The sequence below is a fragment of the Lycorma delicatula genome, chromosome 12 (assembly GCF_047948215.1).
Source record: "Lycorma delicatula isolate Av1 chromosome 12, ASM4794821v1, whole genome shotgun sequence".
Lineage (NCBI taxonomy): Eukaryota > Metazoa > Arthropoda > Insecta > Hemiptera > Fulgoridae > Lycorma > Lycorma delicatula.
This window is the reverse complement of record NC_134466.1, coordinates 42,196,465-42,222,179: the sequence shown is the minus strand read 5'-3', so window position 1 is coordinate 42,222,179 and position 25,715 is coordinate 42,196,465. Positions and strand designations below refer to the sequence as shown.

Here is a 25,715-nt window from a genome sequence, read left to right as displayed (position 1 = left end):
AATATAAATTGAATATCATGATAGTAAAAAAAAAAGAGCGTATAAGATATTTTTGTCTTACTCTTTCACTTTCTGTAAAATTATGGATGAGTTTTTTTTTTCTTTTTTATACGTACTTCCTTTTCGTATTAAACTTCCTTAGGAAATGAATTTTTATAATTCTTTTCTATTCTATTACAATTTTTTTTCTCTTAACTAGATTATTACGAAGGATGACTTTGCATAGAAAATAAATTGTTTCATTTCTTTCCCTATATTACTTGTCTTTGTTTAAGTAGGCGTGAATTTAAATTCTAGAATATTTTATGTCACTTTCTACTTTCACTAAAAACACTCATTCTTTCATACTTCCCTTTAATACGTACATACCTTCTAATCGAACGACAATCGATCACACTATGTTTCATTTTAAATTTCATAAGTAATTTATTATTTTACTTTACGTTATTATTATTATTTGTTATTATTTTTTTTATGCATAAACATATATATATACCTATAAATCTAATTAAAAAATAATAATAAAATTATATGGTAAACATCGTGTTTTTTTTTTTTTTTTGTCTTCAGTCATTTAACTGGTTTGATAGAGCTTTCCAAGATTCCCTATCATTTCATTTTGGTATTCCCCCTATATCCTACATCTCTAACAATTTGTTTTACATATTCCAAACGTTACTTGCGTCCACAATTTTCCCCTTCTACTGTCCAAAAAGGGCAGGTGATTTTGAAATATAATCACCTCTTTTGTCCATGAAAGATAGTAGTCGGTATCGTAACTTACAAACAAACTGTTAAACGCTCCGTGTAGTTAAAATATGGTTGGCTCGATTATTGGTTGAGTGATCTATAGTTATTTTATTTTTGGAATAAATAAAAAAGATAAAATTTAACTAAGGTATTCCTAAAAACATCTTTAGGAAAATTATGTAAAAATTATTTTCATTAACTACCCTTAAAAAGTTAAGGAAAAAGATCCGTAGCTTAAAAATCCAGTATTTTTCCAATGCTGATAACTAGTTTTTTAGTTAATATTTATAATAAATTATGAAATTTCTACTTACCAAATGTTTTATAAGAATTTTGTAATAACACAAGCGCCAATGTAATGAAAATGTGACAGGACATGACAACATTCAGTTGGTATTTTCACAACTTTCACTCTTTTCCACTTGATATCTGAAATAATAACAAAAAAAATTATTTAAGAGTATATAATGATGAATATTATCACTGTAATTATCATTAAAATTATGTTTGTATTATTATTATTATTATTATTAGATTACGTTATTAAATTGCAAAATTTAAATCGTGCACAAAAAATTGATTTGTTAAATTGATATCGTACAAATTATGAGCGATAGCAAATCATTTTTAATATCAGGTTTAAATTTGGTTCTTATTTTGAAATTTTATTCCGACGTGTTTTTCAAATAATAGGTAATATCTGCAAAAATATTAAATAGGAATTTATTTTAAAAGGTAAACATAAGATTATATTTCTCGTAATATACTTTAAAATTTTCAGTTGATTTTCAAATTAAATTTATTGTATCTTTTATAACATTTGGACAGTATACAGAGTTTTGGAACAGAAATTATTGATGTAAGTATGAAAAACGAGGCGACTTAAATCATACACAATGTTTAAATGTTTAATGGAAAAATAAAGACAGCTTAAATTAATTACGGTCTTCTATTTTTCACGACTGTCCATAAAGAAGTGTACTGTATTTAGTATGTATGTTTATATGTGTGTATTTTTGTTCCACTATAGCATCTCAGCGGCTGAACCAATTTAGATTTATGACCCCGTGTTGGAATACTTACGTAACCGAGATTATCAAAGGCTATATAAATGTATATATATATATACGAGGTGTGATCAAAAAATACGGTGAATAATTTTATTAAAAAAAGTAATAAGGTTACATAGAATTCGATTTAATCTCCTTCAAAGTACTGTGCTTGGCTAGCAATGCACTTATCCCAACGTTGACTCCAAGACTGGTGACATTTCTGGAAGGCGTCTTTCGGAAGGGCTTTCAGCTGCTCGGTCGTGGCCCTCTCAATGTCAGCAATGGTGTCAAAACGTTTTCCTTTAAGCACAGTTTTAATTTTTGGGAAGAGCCAAAAGTTGCATGGTGCTAAATCCGGTGGGTATGGCGGATGTGGACAGACAGGAACACTTTTTTCGCCCAAAAACTCGCGAATGAGAAGCGAGGTGTGACACGGCGCGTTGTCGTGGTGAAGAAGGAAGCCATTGGTCCATTTTTCTGGTCGCTTTTTTCGTACGTCGTTTCGCTTTGAACGGATCCGTACGAGATGTTAAGGTCTTCCGATAGCTCTCGAATAGTCATTCGCCTGTTTGAACGAACCATTGTTTCCACTTTTTGCACATTTTCAACTGTTTTTGAGGTTACTGGACGTCCCGCACGCTGCTCGTCTTCAACAGACTCATTTCCGTTTTTAAATCGGTCATACCACTTGTACACAGTCTTCAACGTTACCACATTATCGCCGTACACCGATTCTAACATTTCGTGAGCTTCTTTGGCACTCTTTTGCAACTTAAAACAAAACTTAATGTTAATGCGTTGTTCAAAATCCATGTTGTGCGATAAACACAACCTCACTCTAGCGGCTCTGGCAGCTGACTGGCAAGCTCGAACGTGTTACAACTTGTCCCTGCCTGTCTCAGTTGATCACGCTGTTGGACAAATTACAGCATATGGATGTAGCGTCGGCAGTTGCCGCTATAAAAATTCATTCACCGTATTTTTTGATCACACTTCGTATGAGACGTTATTTTTAGAGTAAAGACTGTTTCATTGTAAAAAAATTTATTCTGAAAACTTTTTTTTTTGTCTTCAGTCATTTGACTGGTTTGATGCAGCTCTCCAAGATTCCCTATCTAGTGCTAGTCGTTTCATTCTGAAAACTTTATAAATATTTTTTTATTTCTCTTAAAGTATAGCTTATACTACTTTCCTACACAATCGCTACATGAATTAAGACATTTATCGTATCGATACACCAGTTTCAATACACCCTCTTCATATTCTTCTTCCGCCAGTACATTTAGCCACTAGTTAACAACATTTTTATGTTCATCTTCACCCCCGAATCGTTTACCGCTCAAAAATTCCTTCAATTTCCCAAACAAATGGTAATCAGAAGGAGCTAAATTCGGACTATATGGTGGGTCATCGTAAATTTCCCATTCAGATGTTCTCAGTAAATCACGTATCGGACCCGCAACATGTGGATTTGCATTATCGTTCTGCAGGACGACGCCGTCGGTCAGCCCACCACGTCGCCGATTTTGAATGGCACGCCGTAACTTAGACTTTTACAGTAGGTTTCCTTTCACGTGACATGAAATCGATAAGCAGAATACCAAACCTATCCCAAAAGATTGTGCCCATCAGTTTGCGTCCAGCCATTCACTTTACTGCCGTTTTCTCTCTGGCGTGTGATACGAAATCCATGTTTCATCGCCGGTTACGATTGAATTAAGCTACTCGTCACCTTTTTCTCTGTAGCGCATCAAAAATTCCAAAGCAGATCTCATTAGGATTTTTGTGGCGTTCCGTTAAGACGTGCGGCATCCAGCGTGCACAAACCTTTCTAAAGCCTAAATGGTCATGGTCATACAACCGATAACAACTCTTAAAACACCAGGAAAAAGAAGGGTCGGCAATCGTTGAGCGACGATCTTTTCTGATTTCATCATCGACGCGTTTTTAAAAGTTCTCGGAGATTGTCGAGGGCCTCCCCAAATGTTCTTCATCGTGCATATTAATGCTGTTATTTCTAAACTTTTCACAACAATTTTGAACGTTTCTTTCATTCATTACATTATCACCGCACATAGCAACCAACTACCTATGAATATCAGCCGACGTATTGATGATTTAAAAAACGTATGACTCCACCTATTTCACAGTCGGCGGCAACATCAGTTTTTCTATTCATTTTATAACGTAATAACTCACAAGTAATCAAAGATACTACAACGCGACAACTTATAGACAACAATGCAGTTTGTACGTTATTAGCGTGGCCATGAACGACACAGGTTCGCCAACCTTAAGGAGAGAAATTTCCCAGGTCTTGCCGGTTTAAGCATAAACATTAATGAATTGAATTAATGAACTGTGTACTGTTGTGAGCCTTTATCACTGTGTGAGCTGAGTTTGAACTGAATGATTCGAATGAATATTAGAAAAATAACAAAATTAAATCTACGTTAAATAAAATAAAATAATATTAAATACATTTTTTTTAAATTCTGTTTAATAATAATGGGCTTCTTTTGGCGTACTGCGTGTGAGGTGATGAGAACACCTTGTGCGAGACTTGACCAATCATCACGATCAACTGGTAACAAAGGGGTGCCCCTGGGACCCCTCTCGGGCGTTAGATTTTCAAAATTCAAATGGGGTATTTTTTAGTAGGTTAAAGGCTAACTTTTGCATCCATCAGATATACTCTCAGACCCACCGGGTTGGTCTAGTGGTGAACGCGTCTTCACAAATCAGCTGATTTCAAAGTCGAAAGTTCTAAGGTTCAAATCCTAGTAAAGGCAGTTACTTTTATACGGATTTGAATACTAGATCGTGGATACCGGTGTTCTTTGGTGGTTAACCACACATCTCAGGAATGGTCGAACTGAAACTATACTACACTTCATTTACATTCATACATGTCATCCTCTGAAGTAATTCCTTATGTGGTTACAAAGATTACACAGAAAAAGAAAGAAAAGGTACACCTTCGATCTAACAAATCACTATTAAATTCAAACGGGGTATTTGCTAGTATAATACAAAATCACGCTTGAACTAAACCAGAACAAAGAGATCAATTTTTGTCAGCATTGTTTTTTTTCGGCAGTTGTGTTTTTTTTTTTTTTAATTTTTAATATTTATAACTTATTACTATCTTGTTTACATAGACGATTTGTTTGTTTGTTGATGATTAATACATCTTAAGATCCGCTATACGTAAGAACAAATATCATAGTTTACCGGGATTAGAACCCGGTATCTTCCGGATGAAAGGCTTGTACTCTTTGCCACATAATTTCAATTTTCACTTTGCCACATAATTTCCTAATATTGGATTGATATAGTATTCATTATTAAGATGTATCTTAAAAATGAAATAAAATTAAGATAAAAACAGTATATAGTTCTGTATTTCAGATAGCCTTAATTCACGTTCGGTAGCAATCTCTTTATTTCGTTTATTTCTTGCTAAATTCGTGGTTTTATTTTTGTAAAGTTACAGTGTTTTTCACTTTTGCATTTCTTCTTGCGAACGTTTATTATTTATTTTTCATAAGAGACGTTTGTATGTAGTCCTACCTGTATTAAAAAATAAACATTTCAGAATAGATTTTCAAACTTTTTTTAATATCGACTTTTTGATTTTAGTAATAAATTAAAGGTTATTAAGATATTTGCTGTATTTAATTTGGCAATGACTTTTTATTAATTCCATAATTAAAGAAAAAACGTACTTCTTTCGATGTTTGTAAACCGGTTTTTTTATTTTAAGATTTTTTTTGTGGCTATTTTAAATTAGGGTACATATTTGGTTGACATATTTTTACTTTTACTATTTGCCGGAAATGATAAATATTTGTTTTATTTTAGCTTAAAAAAAAGTAAAATTAATACATATCAAAAACAAATAAAGATCTGTAACTATCTTTCTATGTTATATACTACTCTAAACCATCGCAGACATTTTCACTATCCATATTCACCTTCTAAATATAATATTTAGTTAACTTTCAACTCTTGTTCCGGTCTCTAGGTTATTACATTTCCTTTTTTAGTTAAGAGGAAGGAAGTAAGTTTGATAATTTATATATATATATATATATATATATATATGCAACAGTAAATGTTGTTAGCAGTTCTTTTATATTTCGTTTTCTCTTTCCTACTTTGTTCTTTTTTTTTCTTTCGTAAATTACTATTAATTTATTTCCCTGTATATATATATATATATATGCGTATTTAAATGAATTTTTTCTTCTTATTAGTCTTATACATAATTATCGCTGTTTTTACGCTTCCTGATAAAAAAAAAAAAAAATAGTTCAAAAATATCGCTATACAAAATTTTATATCCTTTAAATTAGCGTTATTATATATAACAGATAAACATTTTATTCTAATCGATTTGCAATTGAAATTGTAATTCACGCCAGAGATAGATGGATGCCGGCCTTCGTGGCGCGAGTGGTAGCGTTTCGGCCTTTTATCCGGAGATCCCGGGTTCGAATCCCGGTTAGGAATGGCATTTTTACACGATACAAATCATTCATCTCATCCTCTGAAGCAACTGTGGTCCCGGAGGTTAAAAAAAAAAAAAAAAGGATAAATGGGCGTGTTATTTCAGAAATAGAAAAAAATGAAATAATTAATTATTTAGCCTCGTTACATTTATATATATACTACCCGGCCCGTCTAGCCAGAACCTGTTTCCTCGGGGCCTCCCGGAGCCAAGGTGCATCAATGAGGATATATTACTGCAGTTAGAAAAAGTCCAAAATCCAATTTTTTTTAATTTTGGGCTTTTTTTGATAATTTTGGTCCAGTCGATTGCAGTCTAAAGGGAATGTGTACAACTAGATGTTACAATAGTCCAAATCCAAAATTTTAACATTCTGCAGCTAATCGTTTTTGAGTTATGCGAGATATGTACATACGTACGTACAGACGTCACACCGAAACTAGTCAAAGTGGATTCAGGGATGGTCAAAATGGATATTTCCGTTGAAATCTGAAAACGAAATTTTTCACGATCACAATACTTCCTTTACTTCGTACAAGAAAGTAAAAAGAAAAGAGACGAGAAAAAAGGAAGAAGTAGAATGATAAAGACTGGTCTCTCCCCTGGCTAGTTCTTCTCAGAACTAGCGGTTTTACTAAGGATTTTTATGAAGAGAAGAGGGCCAGACACTACAGCATCGCTCCAAGACATCGTCTTCGTTATCCCCGTCCATTCCCGACAACATCCCAAAGACTGGGCTAGTTATAGCATTTACCTACCTAGAACAGCCCAAATAACCCCCACCTGACTGTAAACCTAAGCAGCCAAAGTGCAATAAACGAACAGGCCCTCAAATCACCTCCGGCGCTTACCTCTTCCAGGAGGGTGGCCCTACCCAGATTCAAGGCTTCTGCCCACTCTGGACAGAAAGGGAGTGCGTCACGGAAGATAAGCTTACAACCAAATCGTTCCGTCAGGTTCCCTGCCTTTGAAACTTCCACGGGATCGGAACACAGTCCCAACTTCACATCGACGAATAAAAGCCATTTAATGAATGACCCACGCCATTTTAGTAGAATGATTCAGAAGCAAAGGACACATGTCCGCAGACTGCAATAGGCAGGAGGTTATTGCATCCTCCGACATGTTTGCTTTTCGTTCCAGAAAAGGAACAGTGGTGGCTTGTCTCCATTACTTTTCAACTTGTGTATAGAAGAAGCAGTGCAAAAATTGAAAACTAGATTTCATCATGAATTGGCTATCCACAAGGAAAAAGTAACCTAAATATACCAGTGGCAGACATTCTTTACCCAAAAATGTAAATTGATTTAGATAAGATTTTGAATGCTGTGAATTTATTACCAAAGAAATAAATCCAGGTTTAAAAACAGAATACCGAAAAATGGATAATGAAGAATTAAATATTAAAAATGGGGAATGTAATTTACCAAAGACACAGAATTTTTCTATTTCGGGAGTAAAATTTACAAAGAAGGGATGAATTCACTCCAAAAACTTCACCAAGAAAAATTCACTCCACTCGGACGAGTATGATGACATACTCGTTTTAAGAAACCTTTTTCTAAAAGTATTCATAAATATGTTATGCTTAACAAATTAGCTTAATTAAAGTTTTCTGTATATCTAACCCCCATTTCAATAGAAGAAAAATAACATTCTCAAAAAGCTTTTCTGCAATTTTGATCCGGGGGATATTTCTTGATAGCTCTGTATATAAATTTTGTAATAATATTTAAACCGAACTGAGACAGAGCAGAAGTAAGAGAAACATATATTTCAATTTTACTTTTTGGATATTTATGTATGCATAATAGGGCCCCGATAGGCGTATACCTGCTACCCGGAAAAGCGTTAGCACCGAAAGGACTTTAGCGGTCAGACTGAAGAGGAATCACGCCGGGAGTACGAGGCTCTAAAGCTCAGTCTCCCACAGTCAGACCTAGTAAATTTCACGCTGGTCCATACGAATAGGAACGCAAATCACGGAATCCGTCCATAAATAAAACTTAAAATTAATAACCGCCACTAAATAACACCCATCCCAACCCTGTAGGAGGAAGACCTACCTTGTGATGTTACCGGTCGCCACACCACCCCCTCCGTTCCAAGCCCTGAGGGTCTTTACCGGAGATCGTCTTTAGACCCTCTAACTGATTACATCTCACAGTTATCAGCTAGGCCTCGATCGGGATGCCACCGATGTAAATGCCTCGACAGACATTTGCATCGGTAAATACATATCAAATTTTGCCTTTATGAGGCCTCAAACAGACATCTTCACATCCAACCTAACATGATTCCCTAAAACTAACTGACCGAAACCGCGGAAGCGCGAACCCCGCGCCTAGTAAAGATTTGACAACACCGTTCGTGACTGTGAATGCCTCAGAAAACGAACGAGTTTAAAGTTAAATCAGTGCTACACTCATACCAATCAAAATTATGTTTTACGAAACATAGAAATTCAGATCTACACCCTATTAAGTCGACCAATTTAAGTCACCTAACAAGGGGAACGTAACCTCATTCCGGTCTGCGCAGGAGCCTGGGACAAACCCCGCACCCCCACCCGGTCCCATCATGGTATCTCGCGTCGCGTGACATTATCAAGTCACGATCAGGACCGCCACCGGCGGAGGGGAGCCACGCCCCCGGACGCACTGGTTACCATACCCCGGCGGCGCGGCCACCCCCCACCAGCGGGAGCCCCAAAGCGAATCACAAATACAAACTAAATAACACCCGATAACCCGCCCGATAATAGAAAGATACAGCAGCAAGGTACATTGTCGAGGCTCTGTTATCTGCAGGGAGAAATATTGAAACTCCCGCCGTTCTTGCGTTCCGTTCCGTTATGTAGGCAACAAATTTGCTTTTATAAAGTTTCCTTTAAAATACCGCTGAAGAAATAGTATTTAGTTTTTACGCGATATCCCCTACCAGCTAACAGAATTTAAAAAAATGTAATTTTATCAATGCCCCCCATATATAAAGATATTTGAACCAAATTTGAAGAAAATTGGTTTAATCAATCCTGAAATATAAGGCCAATAGGGGAGCGAGTGTACGTACACACATACATGTTTTTTGGTCTAGATGAACTAATTGGACCGTAAAACAAAAAGTTTTTTAAAAATACTCGATACCCCATTTTTGACATGATCACCTTTACTTTCCCCTTTAAAATAGATATTCTAGCTATTATCGCTGGGAAAGTAAAAGATTGATTTAATTGAAATAACGTGCAATACATTTATATTACTATTTTCTCTTTTATTACAAAGAGTTATAATTATATATACACATACAGCTGTAATTTGTTGTTTCAAAACTATTATAGAAGCAGTATTTTTGTATATTTATTAAATGTATGTTATTTGTTATTTTTAACTCTTAAACGACCTCGGATCGTCTATTTAATATGTAGTAAACCTTACCGCAATAAACTGGTAGCAGTGGCCTCAAATAAAAGCCAAAGTTCAATTAATTTATTATTATCTATCTATTGTAATTTTCATCATGTAGCAATTACGATTATTGTTTAAGAAACAATAAAAACATCGTTATGTTATGGATGAATTATTATTTATTTATCGATGTATTTGTTGATTAATCGATTATCTAATTTTTATAACTTCAATTTAAAAATCACTCTGTCATTAGTTATACTGTACTAAGAGTTGGGAAAATATTTTTTTTGTTTCTTGTATATTAACACAAAAGTAAAATAGTTGTTTTATATTTAGAATATTTATAAAACCAAACATGTCGGTTTTTTTTCATAAATGTTTTGTTATTTTTGTGGTAAAATCATAATCCGGTCACGAGAGAACTTCTGCGTTTTCTAAATGAAAAACTTTATACCATTGAAAGTTCTGTAAAGACCGAGTTTGACAGTGCAGGATCAGAAGTATACGGTTTTTTTTAACCTCCGGGACCACCGATGGGTATTGATTCAGAGGATAAAATGATTGATTTTATAGCGTGTATGAAAATGCCAGGCCTGGCCGGGATTCGAACCTGAGACCTCCGGATGAAAGGCAGAGATGCTACCACTCGCATCACGGAGGCCGGCTAGAAGTATACGGTGGATGCATTTAAACTTTTTTCATTTTAGACGGGTTATCATAGTTGTGATTGATGACGCCGAGAAATTGTTTAATATATGATATAATTAAAATGGGGAATCGGTATATCAAAGGGGTAGGGAGATAGAAAAAAGTAACCCACCGGGTTGGTCTAGTGGTGAACTCGTCATCACAAATCAGCTGATTTCGAAGTCGAAGGTTCTAAGGTTCAAATCTTAGTGAAGGCAGTTATTTTTATATGGATTTGAATACTAGATCGTAGATACCGGTTTTCTTTGATGGTTAGGTTTCAATTAACCTCAAATCTCAGGAATGGTCGAACTGATACTGTACAAGACTAAATACACTTCATTTACATTCATACATTTTTTTTTGTCTTCAGTCATTTGACTGGTTTGATGCAACTCTCCAAGATTCCCTATCCAATGCCAGTCGTTTCATTTCGGTGTACATCCTATATTCCTTACAATTTGTTTTACATATTCTAAACGTTGCTTACCTGTACAATTTTTTCCCATATGCATGTCCCTCCAATATCAAACCGCCTGCTATTCCAGGATGGCTTAATATGTGGGCTATAAGTCTGTTTAATTATATTTTTCCAAATACTTCTTTATTCATCAAGTGACAAATAGAGGTCGTTTTGGTTGTAATATTTTTTTTTTCAAACTACAAACTGACTTGTAGGGTTTTGACTGTTTTGAATTGATGGCGATAATTCGTTGTCTTTTTTCATCATAGAAACTCACTCGACCAAAATTTAAAAATCTAGTCCTTATACAATAGTCCTTTAACAAATAGTCGAGTTATGAGGAGAAAACTGATGTAATTTTGTATTATAATTATTAGGTTTATTATTGTGAGAAAATTATTACTTAATTTGATAGTAAATTACAATACTAGAATTAACAATAAATAAAAACAATTAATATTTAATCGAATTGAACGTAAAGTAGAGGGCATGAAAACAGACACAAAATTAGATCAAGAGTTTTCAGCCGTAACTCGGGTGTTTATGAACAGATTTAAAAAAAATAAAACGTCATTTTCTTCAAAATAGAAGGCTTAATATTTTAGTAAATAACATAAATTTCGATGAAACTAATATTTATAGAGATATAAATTTTTTGAAAAATGAACTTGGCTGCCATTTTGTAATTTTCGAAGGTATTTAAGTCCTGATGTTTTGCTAATGTTAAAACATTATTACCAAGACGCTTATGAAATATTATTGTGATTCATCTATCCAAACTTCAGATATGAATTTGTATACAGAGTTATCATAAAAGAATGATGCGGTTTCAGTAATTCATAGGAAGATTATAGGGAAATTTCTAGATGTTGTATCCCTGAAAGCCTCCAACCCAAAAGTTTGTTTATCAGCAATTGTAACCACAACGTCAGTTCTTGTATTGTTGTTGCGGTGAGTTTAGTGTGTTACTATGTTCTCAGATAAAGACAAAGCAAAGTGTGTTTTATTGATGGCCGAATTAAAATCCATAACTTTAGTTCAACGTGCGTTTCGACGTGAATTCGGAAGAGATCACCACATAAAAATAACATAACACGTCGGTTCAAACGATTCGAAGAAACCGGATCGATTAAGAAACAGAAATCAACCGGCAGACCAAGTGTATCAGACGAAACGGTTGAACTAATTACACAATCGGTAATTAGAAGTCCTGGGAAGTCCATCCCCCGTCGAAGCGTCGAATTAGGTATTCCAAAATCAACAGTTCACAAAGTTTTACATAAAAAACTGAAATTTCACGCTTATAAAATCCAGATACTGCAGGAATTAAAACCCGATGATGGTGTAAAACGATACAATTTCGCTGTTGAAATGTCGAACAGAATAAGTGAAAACGAATCATTTTTAGATGATATAATTTTTACAGACGAAGCTACATTCCATGCAAATGGATGCGTTAACAGACACAATTTACGAATATGGAGCTCTGAAAACCCACACGCAATTATTGAGAAAAAACGCGATTCGCCTAAAGTTAATGTTTGGTGTGGTGTGATGAAAAATCGTGTAATAGGGCCTTTCTTCTTTGCTGAAAAAACAATTAATGGAGTCGTGTATCTTGACATGTTAACCGATTATTGCTTTCCTCATCCGGATGAACTCGAAAACATTCATCGACCTCATTTCCAACAAGATGGTACTCTCCCGCACTTCAATGCATCGGTCACGGACGCTTTTAACGAAAAATTTGGAGATCGATGGATAGGCCGGCAAGGATCCGTACTTTAGCTTCCAAGGAGTTCAGACCTGACAACTTGCAATTTTTTCTTGTGGGGGTACATCAAAAGCGTTGTTTATACACAAAAAATTCTCGACCTAAACCGCTTAAAAATCAGGATTAATGAAGCGATGACAACCATTAACGAAGAAATGTTAACTAATATTTGGGCGCACATATTGAAATTTATTAATTATGTAAAAAAATGTTTGAGACGACAAATTTGAAAAATAAAAACATAAACTGTAAGTAATTCTGTTTTAATTTAAACCATGTTCAAAACCGCACCATTCTTTTATAATAACTCTGTATAAAAAAAAAAATGATGGACAGTGGGAGAACGAAGGAGAAATTGCCATTTTCCGTAACGATATTTTTTTGTTTAGTTTTACAAGTAAAATCCTCTCTTTTTCCTGTTTAGCCTCCGGTAACTACAGTTTAGATAATACTTCAGAGGATGAATGAGGATGATATGTATGAGTATAAATGAAGTGTAGTCTTGTACATCCTCAGTTTGACCATTCCTGAGATGCGTGGTTAATTGAAACCCAACCACCAAAGAACACCGGTATCCACGATCTAGTATTCAAATCCGTGTAAAAATAACTGGCTTTACTAGGACTTAAACGCTGTAACTCTCGACTTCCAAATCAGCTTATTTGGGAAGACGCGTTAACCACTAGACCAACCCGGTGGGTTACAAGTAAAATTCGAAAAAGTATTGCGCAACCCACCATTTTAGAAACACTATGTATATAGATTGTTCAACAAACAATAACAAATTATTTCCTTTTTATATTAGAAATAATTGTTTGTTTTCTAAAGAAATAGTTGTTTCTTTTAATCAAGTTAGTTCGTTTTTTTTTTTTTAATTTTTAATTAAATTTATAAAACTTAGTACATATGTAAAGGATGGATTTGAAAACAAATTTTTCCCAACATTTAGGCGCTGAAAATTCTTCACAACAAAGTTAATTTTAGAGTATCGTATCCAACCAAACATTTATTTTTATTAAAAACATCTAATTCGTTCACTTCTAAACAACGGTTTTATTATTGAAAAGCTATTTTTATGTTTTACTACTTGCTTTTTTTTTAATAAAAAACTATAGTTTTATATTTTCTTAATTTCGTGTTTTTTGGTAAGGACTTTTTATTGTAAATATTTTTCGTGGTAGTGTCTCGACCTTTCATCCGGAGGTCCCGGGTTCGAATCCCGGTCAGGTATGGCATTTTCGCACACGCTACTTATCATTCATCTCATCCTCTAAAGCAATACCTAACGGTGATCCCGGAAGATTAAAAAAAAAATGTTTGTAATATGATTTCATTCCATATTTATGCAAATAGATTTCCATTATTTTATGTTTTGGTTTACATTCCTTCTTTTTTTAATTTTTATAAATTCAAACATTTCTATCTTAAGTTTTTTTTTTTTTTAATAACAAAAATTGATTTTTGTTTTTTATCTTTGTTCGAATAAAAGGAAGTACTGTGATCTCGAAAAATTTCTGTTTTCAGATTTCAACGGAATATCCATTTTAGCCATCTCTGAATCCATTTTGACTAGTTTCAGTGTGACGATTGTACGTAAGTATCTATCTCGCATAACTAAAAAATATTAGTCATAGGATGTTGAAATTTTGAATCTAGGACTTTTCTAACATCTAGTTTTACATCTTCCCCTTTTATTGCAATCGACTAGACCAAAAGTGTTCAAAAAAGACTTTTTCTTAACTAAAATAATAAGTCATCATTTAGAGCTTTTCAACAATATATTATAAGTGGATCTTATTTTCATTGGTTCCAGAGTTATAGCCCATATAAAAGATTAATTAATTAAATATTTGGATCTTATAAGGGGAAGGTACATCGGTTAGAATCCTACATTATCTCCTTTTTTTTAACTTTTTTTTTTTAATTTAAATATATTGATTTATTAATAATTATTAAAAAAAAATCAGAAAACTCGTTTAGAGGGGAAAAAATTGTTACTCGGACTTTTATAAATGGAAATGATAAAGGGGCTTATAATAAAAATAAAAAAATAAATGCGTGAGCGGGGGTTGTGGTGAGTTGATTTGTGGGGTTTAAAAGGGATGAAAAATTTTATTATTGCGATTTCCGGCGAAATTTGACTTAAAAAATATTTGTGGTTATTTAAGAAAAGGTATACTTTCACCAAGTTTCGTTAAAATTAAATTATTTTTGTGGAAATGAAAAATAAAAAACGAAAAAATAAGATTTTTCGCATTTTTTTGGAAATTTTTATGTTAAAAAGTGACCTCTACAAAAGTTGTAGATTTTTGTACGATCTACAACTTTTGTATTGGAATATTTTTTTTTTCAACCACTCAAATCACCCCTCCTCCACCACCTCCGCTCCAGCGTTTCTTTTTTTACGTGTATTATAAGCCCCTTTACCGTTTCCATTTATAAAAGCCCAGGTAACAATTTTTTTTTCTCGAAGTGTAATTTAGTTGAACCATAACCTTAGATTGTAAAAAAAAATGTTAGAATAAATAATAATTCATTAATAATAAATAAAAAAAATATGAAAAAAAATCGGAAGTTATTAATGAAACAAAATTTTATGTACTTTTCATTTAAAAAAAGATGTATATGTGTAATTTAAGAGGCGCACGTAGAAGTCATATGGTATCCATATCAATTTTTTTTTTATAGACTTTACATAATAAATTTTTTCAAAAATGAATTTTCCAAAAGTTTTGATAATAATAAAATGTTGTATAGTTATTGTATTTCAAACCTAAATAAACGAATTATGCGCCACCGATTTTTTCTGTTTTATATTGGATATCATGAGAACTACGGGAGATGCAGTTCTGGAACCTGTTTTATTCGATTTTTCAGGTCAAAAAACATAAGAAACCAGTAATTTTATCCCTTATATAACTCCTTAAAAATTTCAGTATGTATCTCATTTCACCGGGGAAACTTTACGATAGCCGTAACTCGTTAAGAAAGTGGTTTCGGACACATGTTTGTATTAATTTTTTTCCTTATTTCAAGATCTAGAATCGGTTCCCAAATTATTTTATTTTCTTTCTTAATCTCAATGTATGGTTAAATATTTAATATTATACTGAGTAAGATACGATCTATAGATGATTAACAGGAACGATCTCAAAAAAATAAATTTTAGGCTGGAAAATGTAGTATAATTTGAAATATTGTAGTAGCTTTTACACAGCCGCTGGAAAACTGATTGAAAATTGATGTATAACATTAGGTTTAAGTAAAATCAGGAATGGTGGGGGGAGGTTTAGGTATTCAGAATCTAGCAGCGATGGATTAGCGATGGAAATTTTCCATCGCCCTACGTTAAAATCACCTCCTTTGTCCATGAAAAATAGCCGCTGATATTTGAAAGGTAAATTTTCAAAAAAATCGTTATATATTCCGACTAATAACAAGGAAAATTTTCATAAAAATCAGAACATACGTTATCGAGTCATAACTTACAAACAGAACTGCTAAAAGATCGATATAGTTAAAACAGATCTTTGTACACAGTTTTTATTGTAAACTAGCAAAGTCAGCAATTCTTCGCTATTGCTAGATTTGAGTATATATATATATTTTTTTATATATATATGTCAACTTATGTAAATGAAATAAACGCAATTGAAAGTTTAATAAAACATTAAAAACTGAACATATACGGAACTTCACAAAATGTAACTTTTCCCTTTTCTTTTTACGCTTTCCATATTTACCATATTCCCTTTCCCCAATTTTCCTCTTTTCCACCCCCTTTCTCTTTTCTTCCCTCATTTCTTTTTCAGTTATTTCTCTTTACCGCTTCCTCTTTGCCCCTTTCAACCTTTTCTTTTTTCTCCTTTCCTCTTTTCATTTCCTTTTCCCTTTTTTCTTTTTTCCATTTTCCCTTTCTTCCCTTTTACCTTTATTATTTCTCTCTTTTTCCCCGGAAGTAAATCTATCCAGTAGTTTTTTTACTCTGTAGCGTACACACATACCGGAAACATTGAAATGGAATCGTATGTTGCTTTTACGTCCAACAACAGATAGCGCTGGTTTTTTTTTTTTAAACATGTTTTTACCTGTCACAGGTGTGACATCTTAGATATAAAAAGAGTAGTTATATAAATACACGTGCGTATTCGAATGCAACGTTGTCAAAACTTCAAAGCAATCTGTAAAGAAATTTTGGAGATTTAAGATTTTGAACAAACGAACATTTACATTTTTATTTATATAGATGCTTGGAAATTCACGTAGTACTTTGTCAGCTTTTTTTGAAACTTATTCCATTATGTAAAATATAATCGTGAAAATTGAGTTAATATACGTAAAAAAGGAAGAGATAAAAATAAAATTCAGGGTGTTTTAAAACGTAAAATGGTTTTATTACTGAACCTCACAAAATTTAAGCTTTCACTTTATAAAAATCAGAACTAAAATAATCCAGTTCTCAAAACAACACTACCTATGTAATATGTAATTCAAACTACTCTCTAAATAAGAAAACGGTTCAAAATACCCCTAACTTTCTTTCTACTGGTCAGATCAAAAATACCTTTAAATCTTCTGTAGACAACGCGGACCATTATGCAAAAACCCACACGTAAATCGGTCCAGTAGTTTAAAGCGGACACATACGAACATTGCCTTTTATATATAGAAGAAGAATGTCTTTTTGTATATTTGTTTGTTTCGTAAATATCACGACAACGGCGCCACCTAGCGGGTTTAGTTATTCAAAAGTTTCCTTTTCACGTAACTAATATATATTCTGAATATGAGCCAAATCGGTCCATAAATAAAATTTTTCGAAATATCTTGACCCCAGGGTGACCTAGTAGGTCCAAACTAATTCAGAAACCTTTGCGGACGTGCGCACAACTCACCAATGTTTCATCGTAATCGGAGAAATATTACAGTAACGCATACGGGACAAACAGACATTCATGTTTATGTATATATAAGGTTAACTTTCGGTAGCATTATTGCAACAGTTTTTTTTATAAAAATTATAAATCGTAAATAATCTTTTTTTTTTTTAATTGTTCTATAATTATAACGAAATATTACAGTTATAATGTACAATTGTATTATTATATATACACGCCTAATATTATGGTAAATAACAATTTTCTATAATATCGTAAAATAAAATACATTAACAATGTATGTTAAATAAAAGTAACACATTCAGTAGATAAGTTTCTTTTTCTTTTTATCGAGACATAAAATCGATATAGATGCGATGTCATTATCCGTTATGTTTCAAAGGAAGGTTCTTGGCTTAGGGTGACATATGAAAAATAGGTGAGCCGTTTATCGGACGGCGCAGCGGCCATATTTATTATGGTGCCTAATATTCTCTTGTTGTCTATAATCTTTCTTTTCTTACTAACCATCTTAATAATCTTTTTCAATCTTCCTTGTTATTTTTAAAGTATTCTCTTTCTTTTTCTTTTTAATGGTATTATATATCATTCCATCTTTGTTTATCTTGACCTACTGATTTAATGTACTATGATCGGTAATAATGACGAAAATCTTTCTTTATTTTTAGCAATTTCTTTTTAATATCGTTCTACCATAATAATCAGGCAGTTGACCTTGATGAAAATAAACAATAAAATAGAATAATTTATCTAAAATGTTTTGAAAGATTATTATTTATAAAATGAGCATTATTTTTAAAAAATTTAAAAAAAAATTATTTGGTAAATAATTTAACACAACTTTTCAAAATTAAAAAAAAAAAAAATTGATTATTTTAAAAGATAAATTTTTTGTATAATTTTGAATATTGATTAGCTTTTTATATTTATATAAAATAACACTTTCTACTTTCGCAAAAAGGTTAAAAGCACCGCAAGTACAACTTTAGAAGTCGGCTTTAAGTTAATTACTTTCTTTAGGGAGTTATTTTAATTTTAGGTTCATCTATGATTTATAAGTAATCACTTGACCCGTCAATGCGTCGCTGTTGCTTTGGGTGTACGAATTAAAAAAATTTGTATTATATTTAATACAAAAAAAAAAAACATATTTCTGTATTAAATATAATACAAAATACATTACATATTTCGTATCGTTTTGCTGTTTCTTCTACTGTTTTGTTTCTTCTGTATTCTTTCATTCTCTTGGCTCAAATTGTGTGTCGTCCAATATATTTTCTCGTTGTGGACGGATTTTAAAATTATGAACGTTTTGTCTTCTATAGAAATATTAATATTATTATTTACGTTTTTTTAACTTTTTATTTATTTATTTTTTTTACTCTATTTACCCCGCCCCGCCAGAGCCAAATCCGCAATTAAGCATAAATACAGCTCCGGGGGGTGCCATCGCCTCAAACTACCTCGGCAGAACTCTAGGTCCCACCCAGGTAGCCGGGACCCGGTGTTTCGATTAGTCGCCATGCCTCAAATGAGAAGACACCGAAGGGATCCCTCACCGGGACTACGGTCTTATTTATCCCCCCCCCCCACCAATACTGATCAGTAGGTAAGTGCAGTTAAAACATTGGCCGGTCCTGTCAGGACCACTACAAAGCTTTGTCCGGTGCCCCGTATCCCAACCTCTTGTACCCCTGCTTTGTTCGTTATCCTCATAATTGTGAGAATAATACTGATAAATAATTAAAGTCTGAAAACCTCTCTCCTCCAATGTTGCCTTCGTTCTTTACGTACAAGCTCTGATACTCTCCTGCTGTAAACGAACATATGTATCCCTTTTGGTTACCTTTTTCATTACCCTAGAATACCCTTTATCATGGGAAGGGATTAAGGTAAAGAGCTGAAAATTGGTTATGTTATAAAAACCATAATTTATTATTTTTACATCGAAAAACGATATAAAAAACGGTATTAGGGCGATTTCTTAAGAAAGCTACCTATTGTATAATGGGTACCATGATTCGATTCCAGAAAATTTCGAAATATCTTCGCGTTTCATATCCCCCAGACCCCAAAATCACCATCAATTCAAAAGTTTATATTCACTATCTATATATATATATATATTTCACTTCCTTGTGTACACGATAACTGCCGTAATTTTACGCCAATCACTTTCAAACTGATACATAAAATATACTGGCAAAAAATTTCATTGGAGTTCGTTAATGGGCAAAATCGGACCATGGTGGTGGAAATGGGGGAGCTTTTTTTTGAAAAAACAAAATATCGCTGTTACTTTCCTATTAGTACCACTAATAGGGGTATTTGTCTTTGAAAAGCTCTCAATGAGCGCTTATTACTGCAGTTAAGAAAAAGTCCAAAGTTTAAATCTTATGGGATTTTTTGGATACGTTTGGTTCCGTCGATTGAAATTAAAAGGGGAGGTGCACAACTAATTATGTTACAGCAGTCCTAAATCTTGAAATTAAATATCCTACGGATAATCGTTTTTAAGTTATACATCCGTACAGACGTCACGCCGAAACTAGTCAAAATGGATTCAGAGATGGTCAAAATATGGATAGTTCAGTTGAAATGTGAAGACCGAAATTTTTCGCGATTACAATTCTTCCTTTACTTCGTACAAGGAAGTAAAAACAATTTAACTTGAGAATTTTTGTTTTGATGTCTGTTGCGTTTATTATTTATTTAATTATAGGTTTATTGAATACCGTTAAACCTAATAAATATACGTAGATATTTTTTAAAGGATATTAAAAGCTCAATTATAATTTTTCGGTCAAGGACGTATTTTATTATTATTTACGGAAACTTAAAAATAAAAATAATAATACTTAGTTATAAAGATTTAATTTATATCGAAAACTACCTTGAATTTAACAGTTTTTTTTTATTTATAGTTTATAAAGAAAAATCTTTTTATTTTATAAAAAAATTACTGCTATATTAATTGACATACATATGGTTTAGTTGGCTTTTTTTAACATCTTACGAGGTCTGTAAATAAAGTAATGAGACTGGTTCAGAAAAACCTTTTATTTACAATCCAGTTATACGTGGACTCTATCACCTTCGAAATAGTTCTCTTGGAAAGCCACGCAATTCTTTAAAGGTTTTCCCAATCTTCATAGCAGTTTTGGAGCTCAGAAACCGTAATATCCTACACATGGGTGTTTTTTTAAAGTCAGGAACAGGAAAAAGTCGCAGAGACTCAAGTCAGGTGAATGAGGAGGTTGGCCATATAAAAATTATTTCAGACGAACGTTTTAAGTATTGTTTAAGGGACTAATGACCACTTTAAACCGATTACCTATTAAGGGAGGTATAATTTTTTTGTTTTCGAAACTCCATTTTTTTCATCCCCCCCCCCCCTTGGGCCAATGGCTGGTGATATAAACTGAATCAAAAGTGTTTGACTGAATCAAGTGTACAAAAAAAGGCCAAAATAAAAAAAAAATTGGATTTTTATCTTTTTCTTAACTGTCGTAGACCTCATTTAAGAGCTTTTCAACGATATATCATAAGTGGTACTTATTTTCATCGGTTACAGAGTTAACAGCCAAATGAAATTTTAATTAATGAAATATTTGGATCTTACAAGGGGAAGACACATCGGTTCGAATCCTACTTCATCTCTTTTTTTTTTTTAATTTAAATATATTGATTTATTAATAATTATTAACCTCTGATTGTAAAAATGTTTTACGATAAATAATAATTCATTAATAACAATAAAAATATATATATATATATATATCAGAAGTTATTAATGAAATAAAATTTTATATACTTATCATTTTAAAAAAATGTGTATATGTAATTTTATTCGGTGTACAAGGAAGTCAAGTGGTGTCCACATCAGATTTTTTAACAAAACCAAATGTTGGATCATTTCTGTATTATAAAAAAACTAAGTTATGCTTTTATAGTATAATATACGTTACACCAATAAATTTATTAAAAAACAAAATATCGAACAAGTTTTCATTTGAAAAATTTTTTCAACATGCATTTACTTATTACATAATAAAATGTTACGGTGACTTTTTATATAAATATATTTCATACACTGGTATTAAAATAATTGCGTTCAATTTTTAATATTTATATAATTTAACATTTAATAATAAACTGGAACACTTAGTTGGTTCATGCCAACATGTTGACCGCTTTATTGTAATTATTTTATTAAGTATTTAATAAAAAAGAAATTATTTTAAAAAATGTCTGGAATATGTTTGTTTAATTTACATAAATACAAGTTCTACATTTACTGGTTTTCATTTCAAAATAAGGACAGATTGTTATTAATTATAATGTATGTAATTTTTATTCAACTTGTTTAAATGTAACTTACAATAATAATAATAATAATAATAATACTAAATACTAATAATTATTATTATTATCATTAGTGTTTATTTCAGTTATCATTGTTGTCAATGATAACTGTTTTATTACTTTTATTAGCGTTAAGGATTATGATTTTATCTCTATTATACTATTTTATTTATTTATTTTTTTTGATAAGTTTATGATTACATTTTCTATTATTTTTTCCGGTTTCGCATTTACTATGTTGTTATTGTATACTCTCATTTTGATTTTATTATTATACGCCTTAGGAAGCTAATACTTTTATATATTTGTATTGCCTTGCATGTATTATTCCGTATTTTATTTTTTTCTTCCTCACTGTCAACATTTCTAAAGGCGTTTTCAATATTTATAATAAATTTTTTTGTTGGCGACGGTTTGTGGGTAACTGTGTCTCGCTCGTGATTATTTAATGTTAGCGGTAACGCAAATTTAGGTCCTAACGATAAAATTTTAATTACATATTCATGAATCGGTAATGTTGATAAATTTTATATCAATTTTTCGATGTATTCAACGAAGTAAGGTTTGCCGTACCTATTTATTAAGCGGTTGAAATTTTTTTTCTTTGATAATTTTAAAACTATTTTCGAATTTGTGTTCTTCCCAAATTATAAAAATCTCAAATAATTGTGTAGGTACCGTTTAAGTTATTTATTTCTGTAGAAATATCATCGTTAATATTTTTTTCAATCTGTATTGTATCTTTTATTAGCAAATTTAGAACTTTTTTCTTAAAATTATATACGATATTATTGATTTTGTCTCTATTATCTTTGCTTTGGAATTCAACATGCTTGAAATTGAACTCCATAAATTTTGGAAATATATTATTTGATCTAAATTTAAGCTTTTTGTATTTTATCTGTTTGTTTTTTTATTTTATTATACTTCTTCATAACTTTTGTCGTACTATTGTATTAATAACACGTAATGATATCATAAAACCCCATTTTAACCGATATTTTCTTTCATATATTTATATATAATGTCAGTGCCTCACAAGATAATACATTTTATTCCTAGACTATTATATTTTAAATTTTATTATTTATTTTAATTATATAAATATTTGTTTTAAAAAGAAAAAAATTATATAAAATCCCATTTATAAATAGAATATATTAAATATCAATTATTATCAGTATTCCAATTAGAATTTATTAATTTAAAACTTTTTTTTAATTCCGAAAAGGCTTTTATAGATTTTTCTATACAACGTACTGTCGTTTTGTCGTTTCTCTAGCGGAGAGAAATAGAACTAAATTGTAGGTGAATCAATAAATTATTTTAACATATATTAATAAATTTCATAATGATAAACTTAATGTTAGTAGTTTAAACGTTAAATTTCAATTACCAATATATTTTAGAATATCAATTTAATATCCTTTTTACTAATTCTTTATTAATATTATATTTTTGGAATCTTAACTTGAAACTTCTCGAATTTCAAGTGATCTTATTTTCTGGAGGGTTGGATGAATCTCATCACCTCGTTGGTAGGTGGGCCGGCACACCGCCACTAGCAGACTGGGTGCGTTGTTTTCAACGTGCTTTCCGGTATTTGACGTGTTATTTATAACGCGTCAAATTATTTTAACGCGGGTCTGTTCACGCAGACCCGTAATAAACGAAAATTAACTTAGTTATATATCCCTTGTAAAGTGGTTGTAATTGAACAAGTGAACGAGTGACAATCACGGGTTTCTTTAAAATGTTAAGAGGTTTATTCTTAATTGTTGCTGTACCCCTTCTTTTTCCTGTTTAGCCTCCGGTAACTACCGTTTAGATAATTCTTCAGAGGATGAATGAAGTGTTAGCCTTGTACATTCTCAGTTCGACCATTCCTGAGATGTGTGGTTAATTGAAACCCGAACACCGGTATCCACGATCTAGTATTCAAATCCATGTAAAAATATCTGGCTTTACTAGGAGTTGAACTTGAACGCTGTAACTTTCGACTTCCAAATCAGCTGATTTGGGAAGACGCGTTAACCACTAGACCAACCCGGTGGGTTTGTTGCTGTACCCCTGGGTTGTGTATACCAATCAAGTAAAACTCAGCTCAGAGAGCGTCCTTCAACTCTAAAAGGACCTTCTCCCGCTACCGGCAGTACGTCCGACGTAGAATTTCCGCTCCTCTGGTGGATCTCTTTTATTGCCTGCTTCTAATTTTTATTTAGATAGGGATAATAATATAGTTTATAAGTACGGATAATTAAAAAAGTTACTTCTGTAAATAAATGTTAAATTGCTTTTATTTAAATGTTATTTGTCGGTTCCGACCAAAATATCTTTATGTTCAGAAATTTTATTTTTCAAATTTAATAAAATGGACATCTTTCCTGTATCTGATGATAATATTTCTACGTTAAAATATTTACAAGTTCTATACATTTTCATTAAAAATATATGTTAGTAAATTATTTTCACTAACGGTGGATTTACTCTAAAATAATCTTTTTACCCTGTAACCGAATTTTGAATAAAAAAATAGATAATGGCACGTATAATTATATATTTTTACCAAATTTGAAGAAAATTGGTTTGTCAATTCTGAGATATAAGGCTAAAAGCATTACGACACAAAACGTACGTACGTAACATATAAATTAAATATGTTTTTTTAATCTAGACGAACTAGTAGGAGCCTAAAACGTAAAGATTTAGAAAAAACCCGATAGCCCATTCTTAATCTTACATAGAGCTGTTAATGATGTTGAAAAATAATTTAGATACGGAGTAACAGTGCAAGGTGAAAATATTAAGATTCTACGATTTGCTGATGATATAGTAATTCCAACCGAGAGTAAAAAATATTTAGAAGAAACAATGAACGCTATGGATGTAATCCTACGAAAAAGCTGCCGCATGAAAATAAACATGATCAAAAAAACGAAAGTAATGAAATGTAGTAGATGGACCACTGAATATAAAAACATGACGAGAAAAGACTATGGAGATAGAAGAATTTTGTTATTTGCGAAATAGAATTACCAAAGATAGACGAAGCAGGAGATATATAAAATTCCGGATAGCACAGGTGAAAATATAATTTGCTTACATCAAAAATTAATCTATCAGGAAAGCATTTTTGGAAGTATATATTCGGAGCTAGCTTCATATGGAAGTGAAACTTGAACGAACGGAGTACCTGAGAAGAAACGATTAGAAGCTTTAGAAATGTGGTGCTGTAGGAGAATGTTAAAAATCAGATGGGTAGATAAAGTGACAAATTAAGAAGTATTGCGGCAAATAGATGAAGAAAGAAGCATTTGGAAAAATATAGCTAAAAGAAGAGACAGACTTATAGGCCACATTTTAAGGCATCCTGGAATAGTCGCTTTGATAACTTTCATATTCGAGGAACAGGTAGAGGGGAAAAATTGTGGAGGCAGGCAACGTTTAGAATATGTAAAACAAATTAGGGATGCAGGATGTAGGGAATATTCCGAAATGAAACAACTGGCATTAGATAGAGAATTTTGGACAGCTGCATTAAATCAGTCAAATGACATTTAAAAAAAACATTTACCACCAAACTTTTCTCTTTAATAATAAGTATTCTAGCTATCTTCACCAGGAAAGTAAAATTATAAAATTTGAATTACAGTATTTATTTCTGAAATTCTTATAGAATTTTTGACTAGAAATCATGATATTAGAAAACATTTGATTTTCTTCTATGCTTTCAGTTCATTGTAAAAATATAAACTATTTTTTCAATTTTATTTAAATATATTATCTAATTATTTGTTACGTAA

The 25,715-nt window shown here is 31.9% G+C and overlaps 1 protein-coding gene and 1 long non-coding RNA gene across 2 annotated transcripts in view; one reads left to right on the top strand and one right to left on the bottom strand.

The window, feature by feature from the left end:
- LOC142333226 (uncharacterized) overlaps positions 1–1,169 on the bottom strand; it is an 89,594-nt gene extending 88,425 nt beyond the window's left edge. Inside the window, exon 1 of the mRNA XM_075380213.1 lies at positions 1,065–1,169. Within this exon, the coding sequence (XP_075236328.1) occupies positions 1,065–1,128 (64 nt within the window). The 5' untranslated portion in view covers positions 1,129–1,169. The remainder of the gene's footprint in view (positions 1–1,064) is intronic.
- Positions 1–25,715, top strand: part of LOC142333227 (uncharacterized) — a 141,502-nt gene that overhangs the window by 102,681 nt on the left and 13,106 nt on the right. The gene's annotated exons all lie outside the window — the stretch shown is intronic.